Raw genomic sequence first — 25,288 nt, 5'->3', positions numbered from 1 at the left:
CATAAGATAATAATTTATGCTTTTAATTTTTAATTTTTGGTTTCAACACCACAGAATTTTACATGTGTTACACGTTAAAGGATGTTACAAAAGGTGTTTAAAATTCTGTACTTGCATCTGTACGCAGCTTTGTAGTCTCCTCTGGATTGAGTTGCAAATCCTCTAGGGCATTCCTGGGTCATTTATGATTTTCTGAAAGGCTCCTTCAAACCAACGCTGCAATTTCTCAACTGTGTTAATATCAGAAGTGTACACCAAGCTTTTTACATAACCTCCAGATACAAAAATCCATAGGATTTACGTCTGGTGATCTGGGAGGACACATTATAGGCACACCTCTACCTATCCACCGTTGACCATAACTTCTAGTTAGAGCAATTTTCAATCCACTGCAGGATGAAGGCCTCTACAGCAACTTTCCAGTTCCTTCTGTTTTGTGCAATGGCCATCCATTTACTACCCACAAACTCATGAATTTCATCTATCCATCTCCACCATTGTCTTCCAGGTTTTCTTCTAGCTCCTCTTTGGTACCATTCTGTTATTTTCTTAGTCCATCTGTCATCATGTCTCTTTGAGCGATGTGTCCTGCCCAAGACCATTTTAGTTCTTTAGTTTTGATAAGAATGTCCTTTACTTGAGTTTTTTTACTTGAAGTGGTGAAACCCATGTTTAGTCTCTAGAGCAAAGTTTTCGGCACCCCCCTCCCCCCCATACTTCTCCTTCAACCCATGCACGGTACTAAGTACTATAGGTTTTGATACCTTTCGTGTTTGGGGTTTTCATAAAAAAAAAAAAAAAAAAAAACTTGAGTTTGCTGCCTAATCCATGTGTTTCTCTTCTTATTTAACCGTCTGTTTCCCAATATGTACTTTCATTCCATTCATTCCATTCTTTGCTGTGTAGTTCTCAGCTTCTCTTCCATTCTTTTGGTGAGTGCCCAAGATTCACTTCCATAAGTCATGGTGGGGAGTATACATTGGTTCATTATTTTACGTTTCAGACAAACTGGGATATTGCTCCTCAGTATGTGACTATATTTCCTGAATGCCATCCATCCAAAATTTATTCTTCTCTTGACTTCCAGTCATTTATCATCATTACAGCTAATAACTTGTCCCAGATAACTATATGACTCCACCTTATCAATTACTGTTCCTACAATCATTATGTCCCTTTCTGTGGCATACTTCTTCATCATTGCTTTTGTTTTAGCCATATTCATCTTTAGTCCAAAATCCTTGGGCATAACTAATTAAGATTTTCCTCTAATTCTTTGGATCGTGGCTTATGACCACAATGTCATCTGCAAATCATAAATGGTTTAAGTACTCTCCATTCACATTGACTCCTTTCTGCAACCAGTCTAATCTTCTGAAAGCTTCCTCAAGGGCAGCAGTAAACAGCTTCGAAGATATTGTGTCTCCTTGTAGAACTCCTTTCTCAATTTTAAATTTGCTACTGTCTTTGTCTAGTCTAATAAAGGAGGTAACGCTCTCATATATTTTCTTCAAAATCATAAAATATGGGGTATCTATGCCTTGTCTTTCCAGTGCCCGAAACATTGCCTTATGCTGTATGAAGTCAAATGCCTTTTCATAATCCACAAATGCTGGACATAATGGTGTTTAATATTCATTTGCTTTCTCCATTAGCTGTGATATTACATGAAGGTGATCCATAGTTGAGAATCCTGTCCTAAAGCCAGCTTGCTCTTTTGGTTGATTCTCATCATGTACTTTTTCTAATCTGTTAGTAATAACCCTTGTGAACAACTTGTAGATATGGGACAACAATCTAATTGGTCTATAATTTCCAATTTCTGATTTATCTCATTTCTTATGCAGCAAAACTGATTGCATTATTCCACTCCTTAAAAAACACACCTATTCTAATGCAATTTGTGAAGAGCCTTGCCAGTTTTTGTGTTATGTCTCTTCCTCCCAATTTTAACAACTCTACAGTAACTTCATCTTCCCCCGGGGCTTTCTGATTCTTCATTTTCTTCAACGCATGTTCTATCTCATCAGGAAGAATCTCAGGTATGTCGTATGTGTTACTAATTTGCGATCCATCTTCCCCACTGCTGGCATCATTCCCTCGCTTCTTGTATAATTCTCTATAGTAGTCTTCTGCTATTTGAATCATGCCTTCTCTGCTGTTTATAAGTACACCATCGCTCTTCTTCAGTTTCAATATCATTTGTCTTTCTGTATTACTGCTCATGACTGCTGATTTAAGTCCTTTGTTTTCCCTTAATGCTTGTTCTACTTTTCTTGTGTTAAATATTCTTATGTCCTCTCTGAGTCGCTTTCTAATGGCTTTGCATAACTCAGTATACCCAATTTTCTTCTTGTCAGTGTTTTATCTTGTTCTTCATTTGTCGCCTTCAGTTCAACATAAGTGTTTCTTGACTAATTTTTTCTTCTTTGGATTTATTTTTCCCTATAGGTTTCTTGGGCTTTATCACTTTCAGAAAGTTGTAATATTCCTCGTTGATATCTTGGTCCTGAGCAGTCTTCAGAAGCTGAAACTTGTTCTTAAGTTCCAGTACATACTGCTTTTTCTCCTCTTCTGTTATCTCAAAGGCCTTCATATTATTTACTAGTATCTTGTTAGATACTGAGTCACAACTTAAGCAAAATGTCCTGGTGCACCATCATGCATAAACCACATGTTCTGGCGTTGCTGAAGTGGAAGATTATCATCATCAAGGAGGTCTGGAAGAACATTCTGCAGGAACTGAACTAACAGCTCTCCTGTTAACCTGTTTGGCAGAAAGTGTGGTACAATTAGACGATCTCCCAGTAATCCTGCCCAGACATTCAATGAGAAACAATGCTGATGCTGTGACTTGTGAATTGCATTAGGATTTTCATTGGACCAAACGTGACAGTTATGAAAATTAAAAATACCATCACGAGTAAACCTGGCTTCGTCAGTGAACAAAATGTTGTTTAAAAATTGGGGGGTCAGGACACACTGTTGTTGCATCCACTGGCAGAAGTTCACTCTGGGAGGATAGTCTGTATTGCTGAGACCTTGTACACACTGGAAATAGTAGGGGTACAGTACTTGGTGATGTAAAATTAGCCACAGACTGCTATGACTCAGTACACACTCTTGCAGAGCAAGCCTCCTTGTCAAAATTCCTGGAGTTTGTTCCATTCTTTCTAACACCATTCATCAGGTGTTATGCTTCTGGCATATCTGGCCATACTCCATGTGTGAAACACCCATTTTCTATAAGGCGTTGATGTACCCTGATGAATGTGTGTCTGTTGGGCTGCCTTCAGCAGGAAAATGCTTCTTGGTAAAAACAAGCAGCCTCGAATACACTGCTGTTGGCTTTACCATATGGGTTACAACAACGAAGAGTATGTTCGCATACTCTTCGTTGCTGTAACCTCTTTCCATGTTGACTATCCGTTGACAAGTACTAGTATGCCTGTTACGTCTCAGAGCATTGAGAGAGGGGGAAAGGGAGAGAATGAGCATAACTTATCCTAAACAAACAAGTTAGTGGTGGATCCCAACTCTGTACAGTTCACCTTGTCAGTGTTGGATCCCAACTAGAAATGTGCAATATCTCGAAAATGATTCACTTAAAGACCCATGTTTACTAGGCTATTTTTGCATATTGTAGTCTATACAGTTCACCTTTAAATTATTGACCCCCTGTATATCTAAGAATAATAATAAATAATAATATCAAAAATAAATGAAAAAATTAATTTAAATTAATAAATAAAATAATAAAAAATAGTAAAAACAAAAGAATTGTCTAACAGTAGAGTAATAAGAATAACACATTTTTTAAAGATTTTATTTGTAAGATAAACTCTGGCAGCTTGTTTGCTTTGCTCAGAAAACTTCATATCTGACTGCACAACCACTCCTAGGTTTTTTCATTTTCTACCACCCTAAGTATAATACCACACAGTTGGTATATTTCTCTGGGGTTACTTCTACACATATGCAGTACTTTGCATTTCTCAATGTTAAACTTCAAGTGCCACTTCTCAGCCCATTTCCCCAACTTTTCTAGATCCTGTTGCAGTAACACACTGCCATTACTGTCATTACCAGCCCTGACAACATTTCTATCATCTGCAAACTTTAACATTAAGCCTGATATACCTTCATCAATATCATTGATAAATATACAAAACTACAGTGGGCCCAACACTGAACCCTGGGGATTCCACTAATAATATTAGTCCACGAAGAGCAGCATCCACTGATTACCACTCTGTCTTCTCCCACTCAGCCAAACACCCTTTTATCCACTGTAACAACTTACGTTCAATTCCATACTGCTCCAATTTGTACAGTAGTCTTCCACATGCAACAGTGTCAAAAGCTTTCTTGAAATCCAAGTATATGATATCAAAATTATTTTTTGTATCCAGTTCCTTTGTAATCACATCATAGTATCCAATCAAATAATTTGTCAAGCAAGACTTTCCCTTAACAAACCCATGCTGTGTGTGAATGATTACTGCAGTCTCGTCTAGATGATCCTGTAATACATCTTTAACCAGTGACTCCATTATTTTCCCCAGAACAGAAGTTAAACTAACTGGTCTGTAATTACTCATTAGATTACCTTTAAATCCCCCTTTGTGAATTGGGGATACATTTGCACATCTCCAGTATGCGAGGCACATCCCCTGAGTCCAAGGATGCTCTCATAATTATGGCTAAGGATTTGCTTACTTCATTTTCTGCCTGCTTTAATACAACTGGATAGATCCCATCCAACGCAGGTACCTTGTTATGTTTAACTTCAACAATTTTTTATCCTCCACTTGCTCTCTGTTATTACAAAATCATTAAGCACTCTGTTACAATTTGATAAACTTCTGGCATTTTCTTCCTTAATAACTCCTCATGTGTGAATGTAAGGGCCAGATAATCATTCAGATTATCAGCTACCTGAGCAGGATCATCAACAGTTGAACAATCGATATCAGGTTGGTTCACTTGATATCGATTGTTCAACAATCGATATCAAGTGAACCAACCTGATTCATCCCTTTCCTTCTAAAGTTTATATAAGTAAAGAAGTCCTTGCTGTTTTACACAGACTTTATTACATACTTTTGCTCATTACAGAATTTTGTTAATAGCAGTGACACTCACAGAGAAAGGGTGTCTTGCATGTAATCATCTGAAGCAGGAACAAGCCACTGATATATTTCACTGAATTTGAATCCCTTTAGCTGCCTTTTTGCATAGCAAAAAGAAAAAAGAAAAAAAAAGTTTAATTACCAACCCTATTGGTGGAAGACATTTTTCCACATTGATGGAATCCATGCAGTTCTTACTGAAGGTTGTTCTCTATGGGTCTACAAGAATTCCTTTTACACTTTCTAAATTGAACAGCTGATCTGTAATTGGTAAGAATACAGAAAATCTCCAGGCCGACCTAATTCCCATTAAGAAATAAATTTAAGTTGTTTCAATTTGTATTTAGAAATTTTTCAATTTATTTTTAAAACTGTCACTATATATGACAATTTTGTTTTTCTCACAGAATCTGAATAAGATTACATGAGTACAAACCTTCTTAACAACTCAGGAGAGAGAATTTGCATTATAAGTGTTTCTATCAATCTTACATTAAAAATAAGAAAACCTTTTGCATTGTATAGCAGTTTTACATTAAAAATGGGATAACCTTTAGAATTGTAAATGAACATTCAAAAAATGCAGATACTTCACTGTGTTAAATTAAAATAATTAATAGTTAAATTAATATTAGATAGTATGAATCGGAGCTGTAATGCTCAATACGTTCTACGTTGATATTAATATTTGATATTAATATTAATATAAAATAATACTTCAATATAGTACATAGAACACCTCCAGAAATTAAAATGAAAAAAATCGAAAAACTTACATTAGAGTAAAAAATAATAAAAACCAATTTAGCACAATTAAAAATAAATTTAACGCAATTAAAAATATTAAAAAGAATCTAATGAAAATATTCAAAACGATTTTCCATCCTGAAGCTGACAAAGCTTTTCGACCGTATGTCGTGATCACAGGAATGAAAATTACTGAATAGGGTTGAACATGAAACTTAAATAGTGATTATTTGTCTTTGCGCGTGTGCGTAAAGGTCCACGCATCAGAGATAAAATATTGCCGACGAACATTAATAGAATTCTCGTGTAATTTAATTTCTACGGTTTCTGCAATTAATAGTCATGTATAATTACATTGGACATTTTGGCCTCGTTAAATAAAAACATGTTTTTCGTCAATGGTATGAAAGGCTAATTCTGACGCTGCTGAACGAGAAGCACGAACTGAGGCTTCCTGTTGATTTACACAAATATTCAGAGAAAAATGTGCCGAACCTTGGTAAGACGAGTCGCAATCACCGCAAGAAATGTTGTAAACCAGGTCATTAATTTGTGTTGCGAATGCAGAAAGAACTGAGCGATTGTTCAGTATAGTGTGTAATTTCCATATTGGACTGACCACAATTTTAAGGTTCATAAGAACATACAATATTCCTGCACTTTTCAGTCAGGTAAAATTACACAAGACTGGATTTCCTATTCGACCTATTGTTTCCTACAGGATTTTCATCCTTAGCCACACATGTACATAGCATTATAAAACCCTTTAGATAGGTAATACAGTTTGGGATTAAGAACTACGATACATTATTTAATAATCTTAAAGACTGTAGACTTTGCAACAATGACAATTTATTCTCACTAGATGTTACCTTGTTATATACGAATGTAAACGTTGAATACACATTAGATATTATTTGGGATATGTTAAATAATAACTCGATACCGATTAATTATACGAAGCTACCTATTAAGGAAATTTTTCACTTAATTAAACTGTTAGTTGAGGCCAACAATATCACCTTTCGAGACAAGGTGTACAAACAAATTTTTGGATTACCAATGAGTCTGAGCCTGAGCGGCTTAATGTCAGAGATCAATCTCTCAACGATTGAGCATATACATTTGACACCTTTCCGACCCCGTATCACATACTATGGGAGGTATTTATACGATGTTCTAGTTATTACTGACTGTAGTACTATCCAAGACATTTTACATTCATTTAATAATATTCATTCTAGACTCAGATTTACATTGGAAAGGGAGGATACGGATACAAAGTCATTAAACTTTCTAAATTTCACGCTTACTTGGGACTCGAATAAGATCCAATTTAGCATTTAACGAAAACCTATAAACACCGGTATGCTTCTACATTATAATAGCTGTCACCCGTTCACCTACAAAAGATCGATTATCTTTAATCAATTTCTAAATGCCTATAATATATAGGTTTAAATAGGACAGGAGCAATGATTATAACATTAAGCTGAAAAGCTGCCTGTAATTCAAAACTACTTAAAAATAAGAATTTTCAAAACTACTACAAATTAATGAATGCAAAATAAAACCTACTTTGTGGAGACTGCAGAGCAATCATTGTAGGTCCTCTCTTTTCATCCTTATATATAGAGAGGGTCCGTTGGAGAGAACGATACACTTGTCTAACATCAGTCTCAACAAATATTTCAAAACTGTAACCAGCTTCAGGTAAGACATCCTCTGTAGTTCCTCCAGAGATCCTGAAATGATGAAAAATTCATATATAGAAAGAACAAAGAAATAACACAAATAAAAAAATATATAGAAAGATGATTGCTATACACAAAAAATTATAAAATCCAAACAAAAGCACCATAGGGAAATAAAACAAGACACTCCACAAACTGTTTACTTTATAGACAAGATTTATAAACTGCAATAATATTTAATTTTATGAAAACAATTTTTAATCAGTTATTCATCACTATGGATTTTTTTGTTTATACCAAATTCTATTTTGCAATTACAGTAAAACGTCAGTTATCCGGGGCTCAATTATCCTTAGGGTTGGATTAGCCGTGGTTCTCTATATGTATGTAGTTTTATTTTTAACAAACATTTAAAGAATATTATTTATCTGCGCAAGAGAATTCATAAAGTACATACAGGAAATTACTGTCATGTCTCTCGTTTTGCCACTTGGTAAATCATGGCAGATGTTTTTACATCAGCAGATGTGAAGTCACATGTCTTGAAACACCTGCTGCATTTCTAAAGCCAAATAACATACAAATGTAACCTATTTGCATTTGTCTACTAAACATTGTGAAAGCTTGTTCCTGTGCTTGCCACGAAAGCACCATAGGGAAATAAAACAAGACACTCCACAAACTGTTTACTTTATAGACAAGATTTATAAACTGCAATAATATTTAATTTTATGAAAACAATTTTTAATCAGTTATTCATCACTATGGATTTTTTTGTTTATACCAAATTCTATTTTGCAATTACAGTAAAACGTCAGTTATCCGGGGCTCAATTATCCTTAGGGTTGGATTAGCCGTGGTTCTCTATATGTATGTAGTTTTATTTTTAACAAACATTTAAAGAATATTATTTATCTGCGCAAGAGAATTCATAAAGTACATACAGGAAATTACTGTCATGTCTCTCGTTTTGCCACTTGGTAAATCATGGCAGATGTTTTTACATCAGCAGATGTGAAGTCACATGTCTTGAAACACCTGCTGCATTTCTAAAGCCAAATAACATACAAATGTAACCTATTTGCATTTGTCTACTAAACATTGTGAAAGCTTGTTCCTGTGCTTGCCACGTGTTGTACGTAATATGTGTCTCACATTTCAACCCCTAAAAATGTCAAGCAAAAGAAAACGAGTTGTTTTAACAGTGGAAAAGAAAGTGGAAATTATTAAAAGAAGTGAAAAGGGTGAAAGTGTTCCAACACTTACAGACTAATTGGGAATTGGTCAGCAAACTGTGGGGGACATCATTAAAAACCAGCCCTATACAGATAAATGCGACACATTTGCTTGTGCTTCAGGAAGAAAATTGCTTAAAGGTGCTACAAATGACAACTTGAAAGTGTAATGATAAAGTGTGTTCTACAACAAAGAGCTGAAGGAAATCCAATATCTGGACCATTTTAAGCAAGGCAAATTATTTTTTTTGACAAATTAGAAATTCCTAGAACACCTACATTTTTGTCTGGTTGTTTGAAATGATTTAAAGACAGGCATGGTATAAGAGAGTTAGAGATATAGGGTGAAAAACTTGGTGCAGATAACATGGGAGCAACTTTATTCTGTGGTGATGGAGAACATGAAATGATTGTATAGAAAGACCTTGAAGATGGACTTTATCATGGAAAAAAAAATCCCCCTTTCTTTTGGAAGTCACTAACAATCAAAGATGCTATTTATAAGATTTCTACTGCATGGGTGGAAGTTAAAAGCGAAACAATTATAAAACCATTCAAAAAAAAAAATTACCCAATGACTTTGTAATTGCCAAAAATAACTTGGAAGTGGGAAACTCAAATAACATTTTAAATTCAGTTCAAAATATTGAAGGATTCGAAGACTTAGACAAGGCAAGTGTTAATCAATGGTTAAATATAGACAAAAATGAACCCAGCTACGAAAAAATGACTACAATGACTTAATTCAAAGTGTGTAAGAACCTACAGCAGGGCCTGATGAAGAAGATGGTGAGGAACTACAGCCAACTTGCAAAGTAAGTTGTAATGGAGCCCTAACAGCTGCAGATACATTACTTAAATTCATGGAAAGTCAAGATGATGTAGGTCATATTGAAATTTTACAAATTCGTGGACACATAAGAAAAATAAAAGATAAAATAATGTTACAAAAAAAAAAAAAAATCAGACTTTCTATCAAAATGAAAAAAAATATTAATGTTTCTCTAGAAATAATGCAATCGCAACTGTTCATAATGTACGACCAGCAATTTCTAAAAATTATTCAAAAAAAAAAAAGAAATTCGATATACAGAAATAATACAAACAATAAATAGCATATTAAAAAATTAATAACAACTTGATTCATTTGTTAAATATTTTATCAACGTTAATGAATCATTTTATAAACATTTAACAAACATCAATGTTTATAAAATGCTCACTTTATTCTGCAAAGGTGTTCCACAACAACAAAAGACATTACAAACTGAATATTTAGTTGTTGTTGTTTGGTTTTTAGGAGCATTAGCAACTAAAGCCATATTGCCCCGGGGATATGCGGTGGTCATTCCCCGACCTTTCCACATCCTCCGTATTTGGTGGTCATGGGCACAAACTGGTCTGATCAAGAAGCGTGTGCTATGCACTGCTGTTCCTGCCCACCTGGCTACGGAGGCACCACTGAATATCTAAATTCATTATGACTTTAACTCTTACAAACAAAGGTTTTTAGTAGTATTAGTAGTGACAAATGATGCTAGAAAGCAAACTTATATTGCATCAGTCAAAACACACACACACACACACACTCACTCACTCACTCACTCACTCACTCACTCCAAGGATTTGTCTTGCTCTTCCTCGAATTTATTCCTTGAGGTTGTCACAGACATTCTCTCAGATAGGCCAGACAAACTGTACTTGCTACCTGGGAGTCAAAAACGCTGATGGAACTGATATTTGAGTGACAATCAAGTCAAGTGGACCCAATTTCGGTGAAGTCCGGATGGTCTGTGATAGCCAAATCCTCTGCTTGCACCTTCACGATGGTGGGACTGTTAGTAATCCTGGGTATAATAACCTCCATGCACAAGCACACGGTGGGTGACCACCCAGGTATGAACCAACATAAGAAGGAGTCGAGGTGTGGCACCCACACCACATGGAGGAATGCCACCCCTCTGTGTTACCAGGCAGTACTAGGTGGTAGATGACTCTCATCAACCGGTGAAATATCACCACTTTGCTTATTGGAGGCTTGAAGTGGTGGAACCCGTGTTTAGTCTCTAGAGCCAAGTTCCGGTCAACCCTTCCCCATCTCTTCCATCATGCAGTATGACTGATGACTTTTGAGGTTATGATGAACATCATGGTGAGATCCAATCTTCCTTACATTTCGAGGGTATAGCTCTAAAACGGTGTTCGCAGGCCAGCCGGTAGTTAGTACACCTGACTGAACCTATTCGTAACTCTCTAGAAGGCTTCCGGATCAGTAAGTGTATAATCTTGCTACCTCTACAATGCCAGATAGTGACTGGAGGGAGTCCGAGTAGTGTGTATGTGGGGGACATTGTCGAGGCCACATTATGTCAAGGATCTGGGTATATTCTTACCATGTGTACGCCACATGCAAAAATTTCATTACTTCATATAGCATGTCTCACCCACTTTTTCTTACTATTGAATACACCATGAATTGTCATAATAATAGAGTAAGCTTATCTGCGAAAATATCTAAACCTCCCAAACACTTCCTAGCTCATTTCACAAATATATGTGGACTCAATTCTAATCTCAACGATGTCCATTTCCACTTGCAGTCTGCCAAACCCCATATACTTTTTCTGACAGAATCTCAGTTGCCCACACTATACGCTGTATGATTCCTATCGCCTCAAAGTTGGTACTTGTGCATATGTCCGTTCCGATATTCCCTGTCAGAGACTTGGTAATTTGGAATCTCTTCTTTTCGATCTTCTCTGGCTTAAAATCTCTCTCTAGCTCATTGTGTCAAATTCATCTGTTGTCTCTACCATTCTCCCAACTCCACTAATCACTTGGAGCTCTTTGACTTCCTCTCTTTGCAACTTGACTTTCTCCAGTCCAACTTTCCCAACAGTGAGGTAATTTTCTTTGGTGATTTTAATGTTGACAACTCCAGCTGGCTTCCGTTTTCTAGTCACAGCGACCCAGCTGGTCGAGATGCTGAGGCTTTTGCAATTACCTTGTTCATTTACCTACAAGAATACCAGTAAATCCTAACCACATAGCCAAACGCTTGATATTTTTCTCAAAAACAACCCTTCTAAGTACACAGTCGAAGTGAGTGGTCCTTTAGAAACCTCAGATCACAACATGGTGATTGTCTCTTCTCCAATGGAGCCTTTATCTTATGGCTATTCCCATCCTTGTATTCTTTGGCATTACAAGAATGCAAAATGGGATGACATGCGAGATTTCATTTCTTCTTTTCTTGGTCTAATCATCTGATCTTGGTCTAATCTTGGTCAAAACATCTGATGTCAACGTTTGCTCAGATCATGTCAGTGAAATTATACTTGTAGGAGTGGAATTCTTTATCCCACACTCCACTTTAAAATCTCGAACTTTATCTAAACCTTGGTTTTCCAATAAATGTGCTAAGGCTGTAAAAGAGAAGAATGTTGCATATTGTTGGCTTGTTTCTGATTCTTCAGTTTCATTTTCTGCTTACACCAAAGCTCGCAACAATTGTAAAGCAGTTATTAATCAGTCCAAACTAGAATTTGCACTGGCTAAGAGTAGAAACCTTGCTTCTGGCCCTAACGGTGGCCGAGCATTCTGGTCTCTTGAGAAAGCTATCCAAACACGTGCAGCCACCAGCCAAGATCCATTTACTGTCCAACTTCAAACTCACAGAACCAAGTTTTCATCTTCCTCGTTTATTCATTCAATTGCCGTTTTCTGGAACAACCTTCCTTCATACGTATTTCCTGAAAATTACAGTCTACAGAAGTTCAAGTCTAATGTCAACAAATATCTTCTTTCTCTTTTCTGAACTTCCAATCCAGGCGCAGTACGTTCTAATACCTCTTGTGTTTGGGGTTTTCATAAAAAAAAATAAAAAAATTCAACCCATTCACTTCAACAACAACAGATGGAAGCCTATTCCAACAATCCACCACTCGCTAGCTGAAGACAAACTTCAGCACATCTATCCTACAATAATCCTTCCTCAACTTATATGCCCCCTCATGCGTAGTGTCAGCAAGAGGAAGAAGCCATTCAGCTTACTCAATCCACAATCCATTCAAAGCCTTAAACACAGAAGCCTCCGTAGCCAGGTGGGAAGGAGCGGCAGTACGTAGCATACGCTTCTTGATTAGACCGGGGTTCGAGCCCGTCACCACCAAATACGGAGGATGTGGAAAGGTCAGGGAATGGCCACCGCATATCCCAGAGCAATATGGCCTTAGTTGCTAATGCTCCTAAAAACCAAATAACAAACAAACAAACAAATAACAGCCTTAAAAACCTCACTCAGATCACCTCCTAAGTGCCTAGTTTCCAGATGCTGCAATTTGCAGAACTGAAGCCTTTCTAGTGCAGAGCACCCCTTTGTTCCCTTCACCAATCCATTTGTCGTTCTTTTCACCAGTTCCAGAAAATCTACATCCTTCCTAAAGTGACACATCCAGACCTGTATACAATAGCCTAGATGCAGCCTAACCATGGCCTTGCAGAAAAGGATAATCAACTACTTATCCCTACTATCAAAGTTTCTGTATATCATTGACAAAACCCGTTGAGTTGTCCTGGAAGCACATCTGCACTGCTCAGAGAATTTCTTATCTAACCACACAATTACCCCCAGGTCTTTTTTGTTTTCTACTACCCTGAGTGTAGTTCCACAGAGTTTATAACTTATGCTGAGATTACTGCAACACATATTCAGTATCTCGCATTTGTCAATGATAAACTTAAACTACCACTTCTCAGCCCACTGACCTAATTTTTCTAAATCTTGTTTCAGTAGCATACCGCCATTATTGCCGTTAACCAGCCTGCCAACCTCTTTACTATCTGCAAACTTTGACCAACAATGGGCCCAGCACTCTGGATATCCAGGGTACTGGGTCATCCAGGAAACCCTGGATAACTTCACTGATAACACTAGTCCATGAAGAACAGTGCACATCGATAACCACTCTCTGTCTTCTTCCACTTAACCATTGCTTTATATAGAAGTAACTTTCCCTTAATGCCACATTGCTCCAGATTACACAGCAGTCTTTTATTATGTGCAACAGTATCAAAAGCCTTCCTGAAATCCAAGTTTATGATATCAAAATTATTTTTTGCATCCAGTTCCTTGGTGACTGCATCATAGTCACCTATCAGACTGGTTTGGTTCTTTTTTTTTTTTTATGTGAACCCCGAACACGAGAGGTATTAGAACCTATAGTACTTAGTACCATGCTTGGGTTGGAGGTTGAGAAGACGAAAGACGATATTTGTTGACATTGGACTTGAACTTCTGTAGATTGTAATTTTCAGGAAATACGTATGAAGGAAGGTTGTTCCAGAAAACGGCAGTTGAATGAATAAATGAGGAAGATGAAAAGTTGGTTCTGTTGGTTTGAAGTTGGACAGTAGTAGTAGTAGTAGTAGTGGCATGTGATGCAAAAAAGCAAGTGTATGAGCTTATGCAGCATCAACCAAAAAAAAAAAAAATCACACCATTCCCTCCAAATGCCTTTCCAGTTCCTCCTTAAATTTATTCAACCTATCAACTTCCACAACAACAGATGGAAATTTGTTCCAGCAATTAACCACCCGCTGGCTAAAGGCAAATTTCCGCACATCTATTCTACATCTGTCCTTTCTTAATTTGAATTTATGCACCCTTAGGTTCGTAATCTGAACAAGTGGAAGGATCCCATCAGAATTCAGTGTGCTCAATCCATTCAAGGCCTTATACACCTCAATCAGATCACCGCGCAGGTGCCTAGTCTCCAGCCACTGCAATTTGCAGAACATAAGCCTCTCTTGGTAAGAGGATCCCTTCATTCCCCTCACCAATCTTTTTGCCCTAATCTGTACATGCTCAAGTAAATCTACATCCTTCCTAAAATGAGACCTCCAGACCTGTACGCAGTACTCAAGGCGTGGCCTGACCATTGTCTTATCATCATCATCATCAGACATTTTCAATCCACTGCAGGATGAAGGCCTCTCCAGCAACTTTCCAGTTCCTTCTGTTTTGAGCACTGGCCATCCATTTACTACCCACAAACTCATGAATTTCATCTATCCATCTCTGCCTTTGTCTTCCAGGTTTTCTTCCAACTCCTCTTGGATACCATTCTGTTATTTTCTTAGTCCATCTGTCATCATGTCTTCGAGCTATGTGTCCTGCCCAAGACCATTTTAGGTCTTTAATTTTGATAAGAATGTCCTTTACTTGAGTTTGTTGCTTAATCCATTGCCTTATACAGAGGGACAATCACCTCCTTCTCCCTGCTAGCAAAATTCCTATAAATCATTGACAAAACCCCATGACCTGCCCTGGCAGCCTGTCTGCATTGCTCAGAAAACTTCATATATGACTGCACAATTACTCCCAGGGCTTTTTCATTTTTTACCAACTTAAGTGTAGTGATACACAGTTGGTACGTTTCTCTGGGGTTACTTCTACCCATATGCAGTAAATGGATGTTGGCTGGTGGCGGACCGTGTTCGGACTGTTTTGAAAGAGAGAGAGAGCGGGAATTATAGAAGCCAATTCAGAAGAACAGTGCCCATGGAAGAATCTGTAGAAGAGGCATGCAGCAGAAACAATACATCTATGAGAAAGCGAGTGGAGAGACTGTTAGAGATGAATCATTAATTAACCTAACTGCCCTCTTCTGAATGGAATCAAGAAGACTGAGAGAGGTTTTGGGGGCACCACCCAGATGGGGGAACAATATTCCATGGCAAGGCAGATTTGCGATTAATACAGAGTGAGCAGCCGTTTGGAAGAAAAGTAACACCGAGAGCGAAAGAGAAAACCAAGTTTTTTAGATGCAGAGGAAGCAATGTTTGTAATGTGCTTGTTCCAAGAGAGATTAGCATTAGCATTAGTAGAGGCATTTGATTCAAGAAAGCAAGCTTATGCAACATTAGCCAAAAAAAAAAAAAAAAAAAAAACCCACTTCCACTTCACCCCTCTGTTCGTTCGAAATACCTGTCCAGCCAAGCCTTAAAATTATTTAGGCTATCAACTTCCACGACAAAAGATGGAAGTCTGTTCCAGCAACCAACCATCCGCTGGCTAAAGGCAAATTTCTGCATGTCTATCCTACATCTGTCTTTCCTCAATTTGAATTTATGCCCTCTCAGGTGATTATTCTGAGCAAGAGGAAGAATCCCAGCAGTGTTGAGCATGCTCAAACCACTCAAGGCTTTATACACCTCTATCAGATCACCTCGCTGGTGCCTATTCTCCAGACACTGCAAATTGCAAAACTTAAGCCTTTCTTCGTAAGAGCACCCCCTTGTTTCATTCACTAATCTTTTTGCCCTTCTCTGTACTCGTTACAGCAGCTCTACATCCTTCTTGAAATGAGGCCTCCAGACCTGTATACAGTACTGTAGGTGTGGCCTGACCATTGCCTTATACAAGGGAATAATCACCTCCTTAACCCTGCTAGAAAAATTCCTATATATCATTGACAATACACCATGAGCTACTCTTGCAGCCCGTCTGCACTGCTCAGAGAACTTCATATCTGCCTGCACAACCACCCCCAGGTCCCTTTCATTCTCTACCATAGTCAGTGTAGTACCACAGAGTTGATATGTTGCTCTATAGGAGCAGAAGAATCCTTATTACCTGAAGATCGGCAGTTAAGGAATTGGTAGCAGATTTTCGAGAAGTTGAAGCTGATTGAGCAGGACAAGGTTTCTCACAATGGAAAGTGGAATGCAATGTGCTATCATCGGCAAAACTATGGATAGGATTTCCAGTCAATGGAAGAAGGTCATTAATATACAAGAGGAAAAGAGTGGGGGAAAGAATTGAACCTTGGGGGACACCAGCATTAGTGGAGAAGTTACAAGACATAGAGCCATCTTCCATCACCCTCAGTGAGCGATCAGAGAGAAAACTGGATAACCAATTACTAAAAACAGTTGGCAAACAATAAGATGGAAGCTTGTTTAGAAGACCTTTATGCCAAACACGATCAAAAGCCTTTGAGATGTCAAGAGCAACTACTTGTGTTTCACCGAACCTTTCCATTGAATTAGTCCATAAATGGGTAACATAAGCCAGAATATCACCAGTGGATCGACACTGACGGAATCCATACTGGCGATCGTTGATCAGATGGAAGGTTTCTAGGTAGTTTCAGAGTTGGCGGTTAATTGATTTCTCCATTACTTTAGAAAGAGTAGAAGTAATTGCAATTGGACGATAATTGGATGGGAGGGATTTGTCACCCATTTTAGAAACTGGCTGGATATGAGCAAATTTCCAAGCAGAAAGAAAAGCACCTTTGGAATAAGAAAGTGAAAAAAGGCAGCAAAGAATAGGAGTAAGTTCAGGAGCACAGGTTTTGAGAACAAGTGGAGAAATACCATCAGAACCTGGAGCTTTCTTAGCATCAAGATTCATCAAAATCCTTCTGATATCCTTTTGACGGAAGACCACAGGAGGCATTGAATGGAGCGTGTTGGGAAAGGTGGGAGGTGTTTTACCAAGATCATTAATACATGAGTTGGAAGAAAAATGGGATGCTAGCAGGTCAGCTTTATCCTTGGCTGAAGTGACAACAGAAGCATCTGGTTTGGACAGAGGTGGAAGCAGAGATGGGCAAAAGTTGTGGCCAATAGCTTTGGCAAGAGACCAGAATGCTCGGCTACCATTAGGGCAAGAAGCAAGTTTTTTACTCTTAGACTGTTCAAACTCTAATTTGGACTGATTAATAACTGCTTTACAATTGTTGCGAGCTTTGGTGTAGGCAGAAAATGAAACTGAAGAATTAGAAACAAGCCAATTACGATATTAGCATTAGCATTAGTAGAGGCATATGATGCAAGAAAGCAAGCTTATTCAGCATCAGCCAAAAAAAAAAAAAAAAAAAAAAAAAAAAAAAGAAACACAACCACTACTCCCATTTCACCCCTCCGTTCGTTCAAAATACTTGTCCAGCTGAGCCTTAAATTTGTTTAGGCTATCAACTTCAACAACAAGTGATGGAAGTCTATTCCACAAACCAACTGGCCGCTGGCTAAAGGCAAATTTCCTCACATCTATCCGACATCCGTCCTTCCTCAATTTGAATTTATGCCCTCTCAGGTGATTATTCTGAACAAGAGGAAGAATCCCATCGGCATTGAGCATGCTCAAGCCATTCAAAGCCTTATACACCCCTATCAGATCACCTCGCCGATGCCTAGTCTCCAGACTGTAATTTGCAAAACTTAAGCCTTTCTTCGTAAGAGCAACCCTTTGTTCCATTCACTAATCTTGTTGCCCTTCTCTGTACTCGTTCCAGCAGCTCTACATCCTTCTTGAAATGAGGCCTCCAGACCTGTATACAGTACTCAAGTTGTGGCCTGACCAATGCCTTATACAAGAGAATAATCACATCCCTATCCCTGCTAGAAAAATTCCTGTATATCATTGACAAGACACCATGAGCTACTCTTGCAGCTCGTCTGCACTGCTCAGAGAACTTCATATCTGCCTACAATTACCCCCAGGTCCTTTTCATTCTCTACCACTGTCAGCGTAGTACCACAGACTTGCTATGTTGATCTGGGGTTACTGTTTCCCATATGTAGTACTTTACATTTGTCAATGTTAAACTTCATTTGCCACCTCTCAGCCCATCTGCTCAACCTTTCCAGATCCTGTTGCAGCAGCATAGCATCAGTAGTGTCCTTAACAACCCTACCAACCTTTGTATCGTCTGCAAACTTGGACATTAAGCTTGATATACCATCATCAATATCATTTATAAATACAGAAAACAACAATGGACCCAACACTGAACCCTGAGGAACTCCACTAATAACATTAGTCCACGTTGAGCAGTGTCCATTGATTACCACTCTCTGTCTTCTGCCACTCAACCATCCCTTTATCCATAGCAGCAATTTGCCTCCAATGCCACACTGCTCCAATTTGTGCAGCAGTCTTCCATGTGCAACAGTATCAAAAGCATTTCTAAGATCCAAATATATAATATCAAAGTTATTCCCTGCATCCAGTTCTTTTGTGACTACATCATAGTATCCAATCAAATTGGTCAGACAAGACCTGCCCTTAACAAAACCATGCTGTGTCTGAGCTATAACTGAATTCTTGTCTAGATGATCCTGCAGTACTTCTTTAACCAGTGCCTCCATTAATTTTGCTGGAACCGAAGTTAAACTAACAGGTCTATAATTACTTGTGTCACCCTTTGATCCTCCTTTGTGAATTGGGGTTACATTTGCACATCTCCTGTCTATGGGTACCTCCCCTGAGTCCAAAGAAGCTCTCATAATTATGGCTAGGGGTTTGCTTACTTATTTTGCTGCCTCCTTTAATATAACTGGATAGATCCCATCCACCTCGGGTGCCTTTTTTATGTTTATCCTCAACAATTTCTCCTCCACTTTCCTCTCAGTTATTAGAAAATCATCTAGTTCACTGCCAATGTTTATTTCACCTACGACATTCCCCTTCCTGAATAACTCCTCATGTGTGAATGTAGATGCAAAATACTCGTTTAGATTGTTAGCCACCTGAGCAGGATCCTCAACTGTTGAACCATCAACATCCAGTGGACCAATCTGATTCATCCCTTTCCTTCTTGAGTTTCAATAGGTAAAGAACTCTTTTCTGTTTTTCTTTGCATCCTTTGCCAAGGATTTCTCATAATCTGCCTTTGCATGCCTAATCTCCTTTGTGACTTGGCTACAGACCAACTTCTATCTATCATAGGCTTCCATGTCACCCATTAATTTGTATGTATCCCATGCATTTTTCTTCTCTGCCATATGTCTCATTAGTTCATCTGACAACCATTTAGGCCTGAACCTTGAACAATATTTCTTGGTTGGTGTGTAAAGCCTGGTAGCTTCAAAGATTAGTTCCTTGAATGCTTCCCATTTGAATTTGCTGTTGGTAACATCATCAGTTGGTCCCACTGTATAGAATTTAAATACTGTCTCAGACCATCATAGTCGCCTTTACGAAAGCAAAAACCCTTCCCTTTACCTCTGATGGTAGTTACCTCCTTGAGTAAATCCCACTTCAGCACACTGTGATCACTGCCACCTAGTGGTTCCTTTATCTGCAGATTCTTAATGCATGAAGAATCACTACTGATAATCAGATCAAGGGTATTGCTCCCTCTAGTTGCCTCCCGAACATGCTGGTGTAGAAAACAATCATCCAATAATTCCACAAAAGCCTTGCTAGTGTGTGAGTGACCAACCCACAAATTCCAGTCAATATCTGGGAAATTAAAATCCCCCATTATAAAACTCTCTGATTTACTGGCCCATTCTATTTCCCTGTACAGTATCTTATTATACTCATCAGAGTCATTAGGCCTATAGCACACTCCTACTCTCAATTTTGATTTACCTATGCTTATGTCACACCAAACTGACTCGACACTGCCCTGTCCATCGATGTCGACTGGCTTCACTTCCTTGGATTTTATGTGTTTCTTAACTAATAGCAGAACCCCTCCTCCCTTCCTATCCTGTCTATCCTTTCTGTAGACGATGTACTCCCCAAATTCCAATTCTGCAATCCTTATATCTGTGTGACACCACGTCTCTGATATCCCAACAATATCTGCCTTTGATGTTTTGAGCAATACCTCAAATTCATCAAATTTATTTACTAAACTCCTAGCATTGGTGTACACGCAAGTATACATGCACCTGTTCTTTTTCTTAGCTACCCAAACACAACCCATGTGTTTACTTGTACCGCAATGACTTCCAGCAGTCTCTGAAATATCCTGCATCTTGTTTTTCAGGCTTCTGCGCATTCCAATAGAAGCAGTGCAAGAATCTCTTTCACCTCTGCGAGTGGCTACTGTTAATCTATTAGTCTTTGTCTCCCCCCCAAGCTAGCAGTTTTCCGACCCACCTAACAATGCCTCGATAGCATCAGCAAATATTCTTGCACCCTTTCTATTTAAGTGTATCCCATCCCTGTAGAAGCAATCTCTCCTGTTAACAAGTACAGTCCAGGCTGAAAAAAATTCTAAAAATTCTGAAAAAAATTCCAAGGTTTAGATAAAGGACGAGATTTTAAAGTGGAGTGTGGGATAAAGGATTCCATTCCTGCAAGAATAATTTCACTGACATGATCTGAGCAAACGTTGACATCAGAAGTTTTGAAACAGTAATCCGACCAAGGAAAAGAAGAAAAGAAGTCTCACAGGTCATCCCATTTTGCATTCTTGTAATGCCAAACAACATGAGGTTGGGAATAGCCATGAGATAAAGGTTCCATTGGAGAAGAGACAATCACCAAGTTGTGATCTGAAGTGCCTAAAGGACCTCTCACTTCGACCGTGTACTTAGAAGGGTTGTTTGTGATGAGAAAAAGATCAAGCGTATTGGCTGTATGATTAGGATTGTCCAGTATTCTTGTAGGTAAATGAACAGTCTGTGCTAGGTCATTAGTAATTGCAAAAGCCTAAGCATCTCGACCTGCTGGGTTGGTGTGACTAGAAAACGGAAGCCAGCTGGAGTTGTGAACATTAAAATCACCAAAGAAAATTACCTCACTGTTAGGAAAGTTGGACTGGAGAAAGTCAAGTTGCAAAGAGAGGAAGTCAAAGAGCTCCAAGTGATTAGTGGAGTTGGGAGAACAATGAGGTAGAGAGATTTTAAGGTTATACAAGGCCACACATTAACAAATCCATGCTGTGACTTCAGTATAATTGCAGTTATGTCCAGATTGTCCTGCATTAATTCTTTAACCAGTGACTCCATTATTTTCCCTGGAACAGGCATTAGACTGAGAGGGCTGTAATTACTCATGTCATCTTTTGATCCCCCTTTATGAATTGGAGATAAACTCGCACATCTCCAGTCCATAGGGACCTCCCCTGAATCCACAGATGTTCTCATGATTATGGCTAAGGGTTTGCTCAAATCCTTTGCTGCTTCCCTCAGTATGATAGCATAGATCCCACTACCCCAGGTGCATTTTTTATATCCATTCTTTACAATTTCTCCTCCACTTTCCCTTTAGTTATTACAAAGTCATTTAGCTCCTCATCAGTTTGATAAACTTCTGATATTCCCTCCCATAAAGAATTCCTCATGTGTGAATGTAGATGCTAAATATCTATTCAATTTGTCAGTAACCTGAGCAGGTTCACCAACAGTTAACCCACAGACATCAAGTGGCCCAATGCGATTCCTTCTACTGTTAACAAAAGCATAGAAGTCTTTGCTGCTTTTCTTGGCATTCTTCGCCAGAGACTTCTCATAATCTGCCTTAGCTTGTGTAACCTCCTTTGTGACTAGATTACAAACTAATTTGTATCTACCATATGCTTCTGTATCACCTGATAATATATATGCATCTCATCTCTGATGTGTCTCGATAGTTCATCTGACATTCATTTAGGTCTAAACCTTGAACGGCATTCCTTTGTTGGTATGAAAAGCCTAGTATCTTCTTTGATTACTTCCCTGAATGTTACCCATTTAGAATTTGATTGGTAACATCAGTTGGTCCCACTGCACAGAATTTAAAAACTGTCTGAGACCACTGTAGTCCTCCTTACAAAAGCAAGGGCCTTTACCCTTAACAGTAGTTATGTCTTTAATTAAATTCCACATTAGTACACCATGATCACTGCCACCTAGTGGGTCTTTATCTGCAAATTCTTAATGCTTATAGATTCACTGCTGATGACCAAATCAAGAGTACAGGTTCCTCTCTAATATGCTGCTGTCGAAAACAATCACTCAAGACATCTATAAAAGTCTTTCTAGTGTGTGAGTGATGAACTCAGAAATTCCAGTCATCAACAAACATCTGGAAAGTTAAAATCCTCCATTATAAGACATTCTGATTTATTGAGAACTCTATTTCTCTGTATAGCTGTTTGTCATCACAGTCATTAGGCCTATTGTACACTTCCTTACTCTTAATTTTGATTTCTCAATGCTTATATCACACCAGACTGACTCAACATTGCACTGACCACCCATGTTGACTGGATGCACTTCCTTAGATTTAATATGCTTCTTAACTAAGAGCAAAACCCCTCCACACCTCCTGTCTTGTCCATCCTTCCTGTATACAGTGTACTCCCCATATTCAAATTCAACACCACTTATGTCTGAGTGATATCATATCTCCACTATTCTTACAATGGCTGCATTTGATGATTAATCAGTATTTCAAATACATCAGATTTATTTATAATGCTCCTAGCATTAGTGTACATGCATATGTTCTTTCTTTTGTTTAAATAACTGAAAAATTTGAATTTGTTCCACTAGTGACACTCACCTTGCATTTCTTTCTGCATTGAAAAGAATACCCATATTAGGCATCTGATTAGTTCGTACTGTGTCCAACACAAAGATTACACCTTTCTTGGATGGTGGCAAGAACAGTCCAAACATTGCCTTCTGACCACTATAAAAATTAAAATTATAACACAACTAAATTATTTACGCATTTTTAACTTTTACATAAAATTAAATTTTTTTTAATTTCTAAAAAAAGTGGCAAAGGTAAAGAAACACGAGAACCATGGGAAACTTCAGGAAACTTTTAGTGGTCAAACACGTTTCCCTGAAATTTACTTACGGGTACACCCTCCAGACTGCCTCAGTCTTAGGGTGCTCATCTCCCCTTCCCGCGGTTCTAACCCAATAGGAAAACGACTTCTACTGCAACTACCAATAACACGTACCACCTGTAGAAGTCATTTTCATATTGGGTTAAAACATCGGGTAGGGGGGATAAACACCCTAAGACTGAGGCAGTCTGGAGGGCGTACCCATAAGTAAATTTCAGCCGACTCATGAACTCCGATAACCTGTTTTTAATAATAAGAAAAAACTAATCAATACATCGTTATCAACTTCTACTGACATTACCAATAATATGCACCATCTGTTTACTGAGAATGCAGGGAGAAGCTGCAGTACCGGGAAATGCTTTTGACCAGTAAAAGTTTGCTGTGGTTCTTGTGTTGGCTTTCTTTACCTTAGCCAAAAAAGTTTCATTAAGAATACTAAATTCAGATATTCCACAAAAGAAAATTCTGTAAATGAAAAAAATGCAAGAATATCCACAGCATCCTGAACAATATTAGCCATCAAATATAGAAACGGCACTGTGGTAATAGAACCAACTTTGATACAGTAAAAAAAATTACTTTTCTCATATAGTAAAAATTATATAACCAATGAATTTAATTTTTATCACATGAGAAAGTGTTCTCTTCAACTTATCACAGTTTTAAAAAAAAATCCTATTAATTCCAAGTGGTAGGAGCCCTCTGAGACAGAGAGAGAGAAAGAGAGAGAGAGAGAGATCAAAAATAACCTGCACTAACTGTTGGTTTAAAATAAAAATCTGTGATTTTTAGTGCCTTCCTAAATAACGACAAAATTTTACTTGGTACAGTTCTTGAATTTTTTTATTGTTTTCTCAGATGTGTAGTGTGAATGGCCTGGGCAGGGACAGCATCACCATAATGCTAATGTGGGAACTTGATTGTTGCCGATGCAATAAAGCTTGGAATTATGTGTTTATTTCTAGTTCAAGTCATTCACAGTACTCTCTACATGCTCTATAGCTACCAGTCGGTTTTAATAGTTGTAGTTGATGTATTTTTGAAAGATTGATCATTATTTTTGAATAACAGATGAAAACATGGAAGGCAATATTCACTCAGGATAAAGTGTTAGCAACACGCATATTTATATTCAAATACTGCACACTTCACATAGTGCACCAAATTTGAAAAATTTTGAAATGTAATTGAATAATGGTATCTAATATACATATTTAATTTTAAAATGTTTTTTAAACTGTTTATAAATTTAATAAGCAAAAGTATATGCACATGTGCATGTTTAAAATTTTGTTTAAGTTTTTTAAGCTGAAAAATGGAAGCAGCTAAGATCATCTTTATATTTTATGCTGATTTTCAGCAGAATTAATAAATTTTTTAAATAAAAAAGGGTAAAAACACAGCATTTTTTAAATATTTAATTTTTTTATAAAAATTTAAAAATTACATACCATAAGTAATGTAAGCCATTAAGAAAATTTGAAATATCAGTATAACCCAAGAAAAATATAAAAATCCAAAAACTTTTTTGAGAAATTAAAATGAAAGTTTGACCCTGTCAGAAACAGCACCACTGTGTTGGTAACAAATGTGGATGCCACCACTGCATTGTTAATGCAGAAGTTGTTGCACAGGATCTGACAAGTTCCACTCTGAAATAACTATTGCACATTAATTGTTGGTTGAATGTCAACGGTAAAAACTTTCACTTTCAGTACTTTCTTAAATATAGACAAACTTTTATTTGAGAAGTTTTGGAAATGAAGTAATTATTGTTTACTTGAAATTACATGCAAAGGACCTGCATATTCCACACGACTAGTTACTATTTTTGACTTGCACTTAAATTATCAGTTTCTGCATAACGTAAGGAATAAATTTCTTGCTAA

General features: G+C 37.7%; 1 protein-coding gene across 1 annotated transcript in view; it reads right to left on the bottom strand.

The window, feature by feature from the left end:
• PolE1 (DNA polymerase epsilon catalytic subunit 1) overlaps positions 1 to 25,288 on the bottom strand; it is a 650,197-nt gene that overhangs the window by 190,193 nt on the left and 434,716 nt on the right. The window contains 2 exon segments of the mRNA XM_090380641.1: positions 7,458 to 7,624; positions 23,102 to 23,230. Coding sequence (XP_090236767.1) covers positions 7,458 to 7,624; positions 23,102 to 23,230 — 296 coding nt within the window.

This window comes from Mastigoproctus giganteus, chromosome 9 (genome assembly GCF_048544385.1).
Source record: "Mastigoproctus giganteus isolate SK-2022 chromosome 9, ASM4854438v1, whole genome shotgun sequence".
Lineage (NCBI taxonomy): Eukaryota > Metazoa > Arthropoda > Arachnida > Uropygi > Thelyphonidae > Mastigoproctus > Mastigoproctus giganteus.
This window is presented reverse-complemented; position numbering and strand designations above follow the sequence as displayed.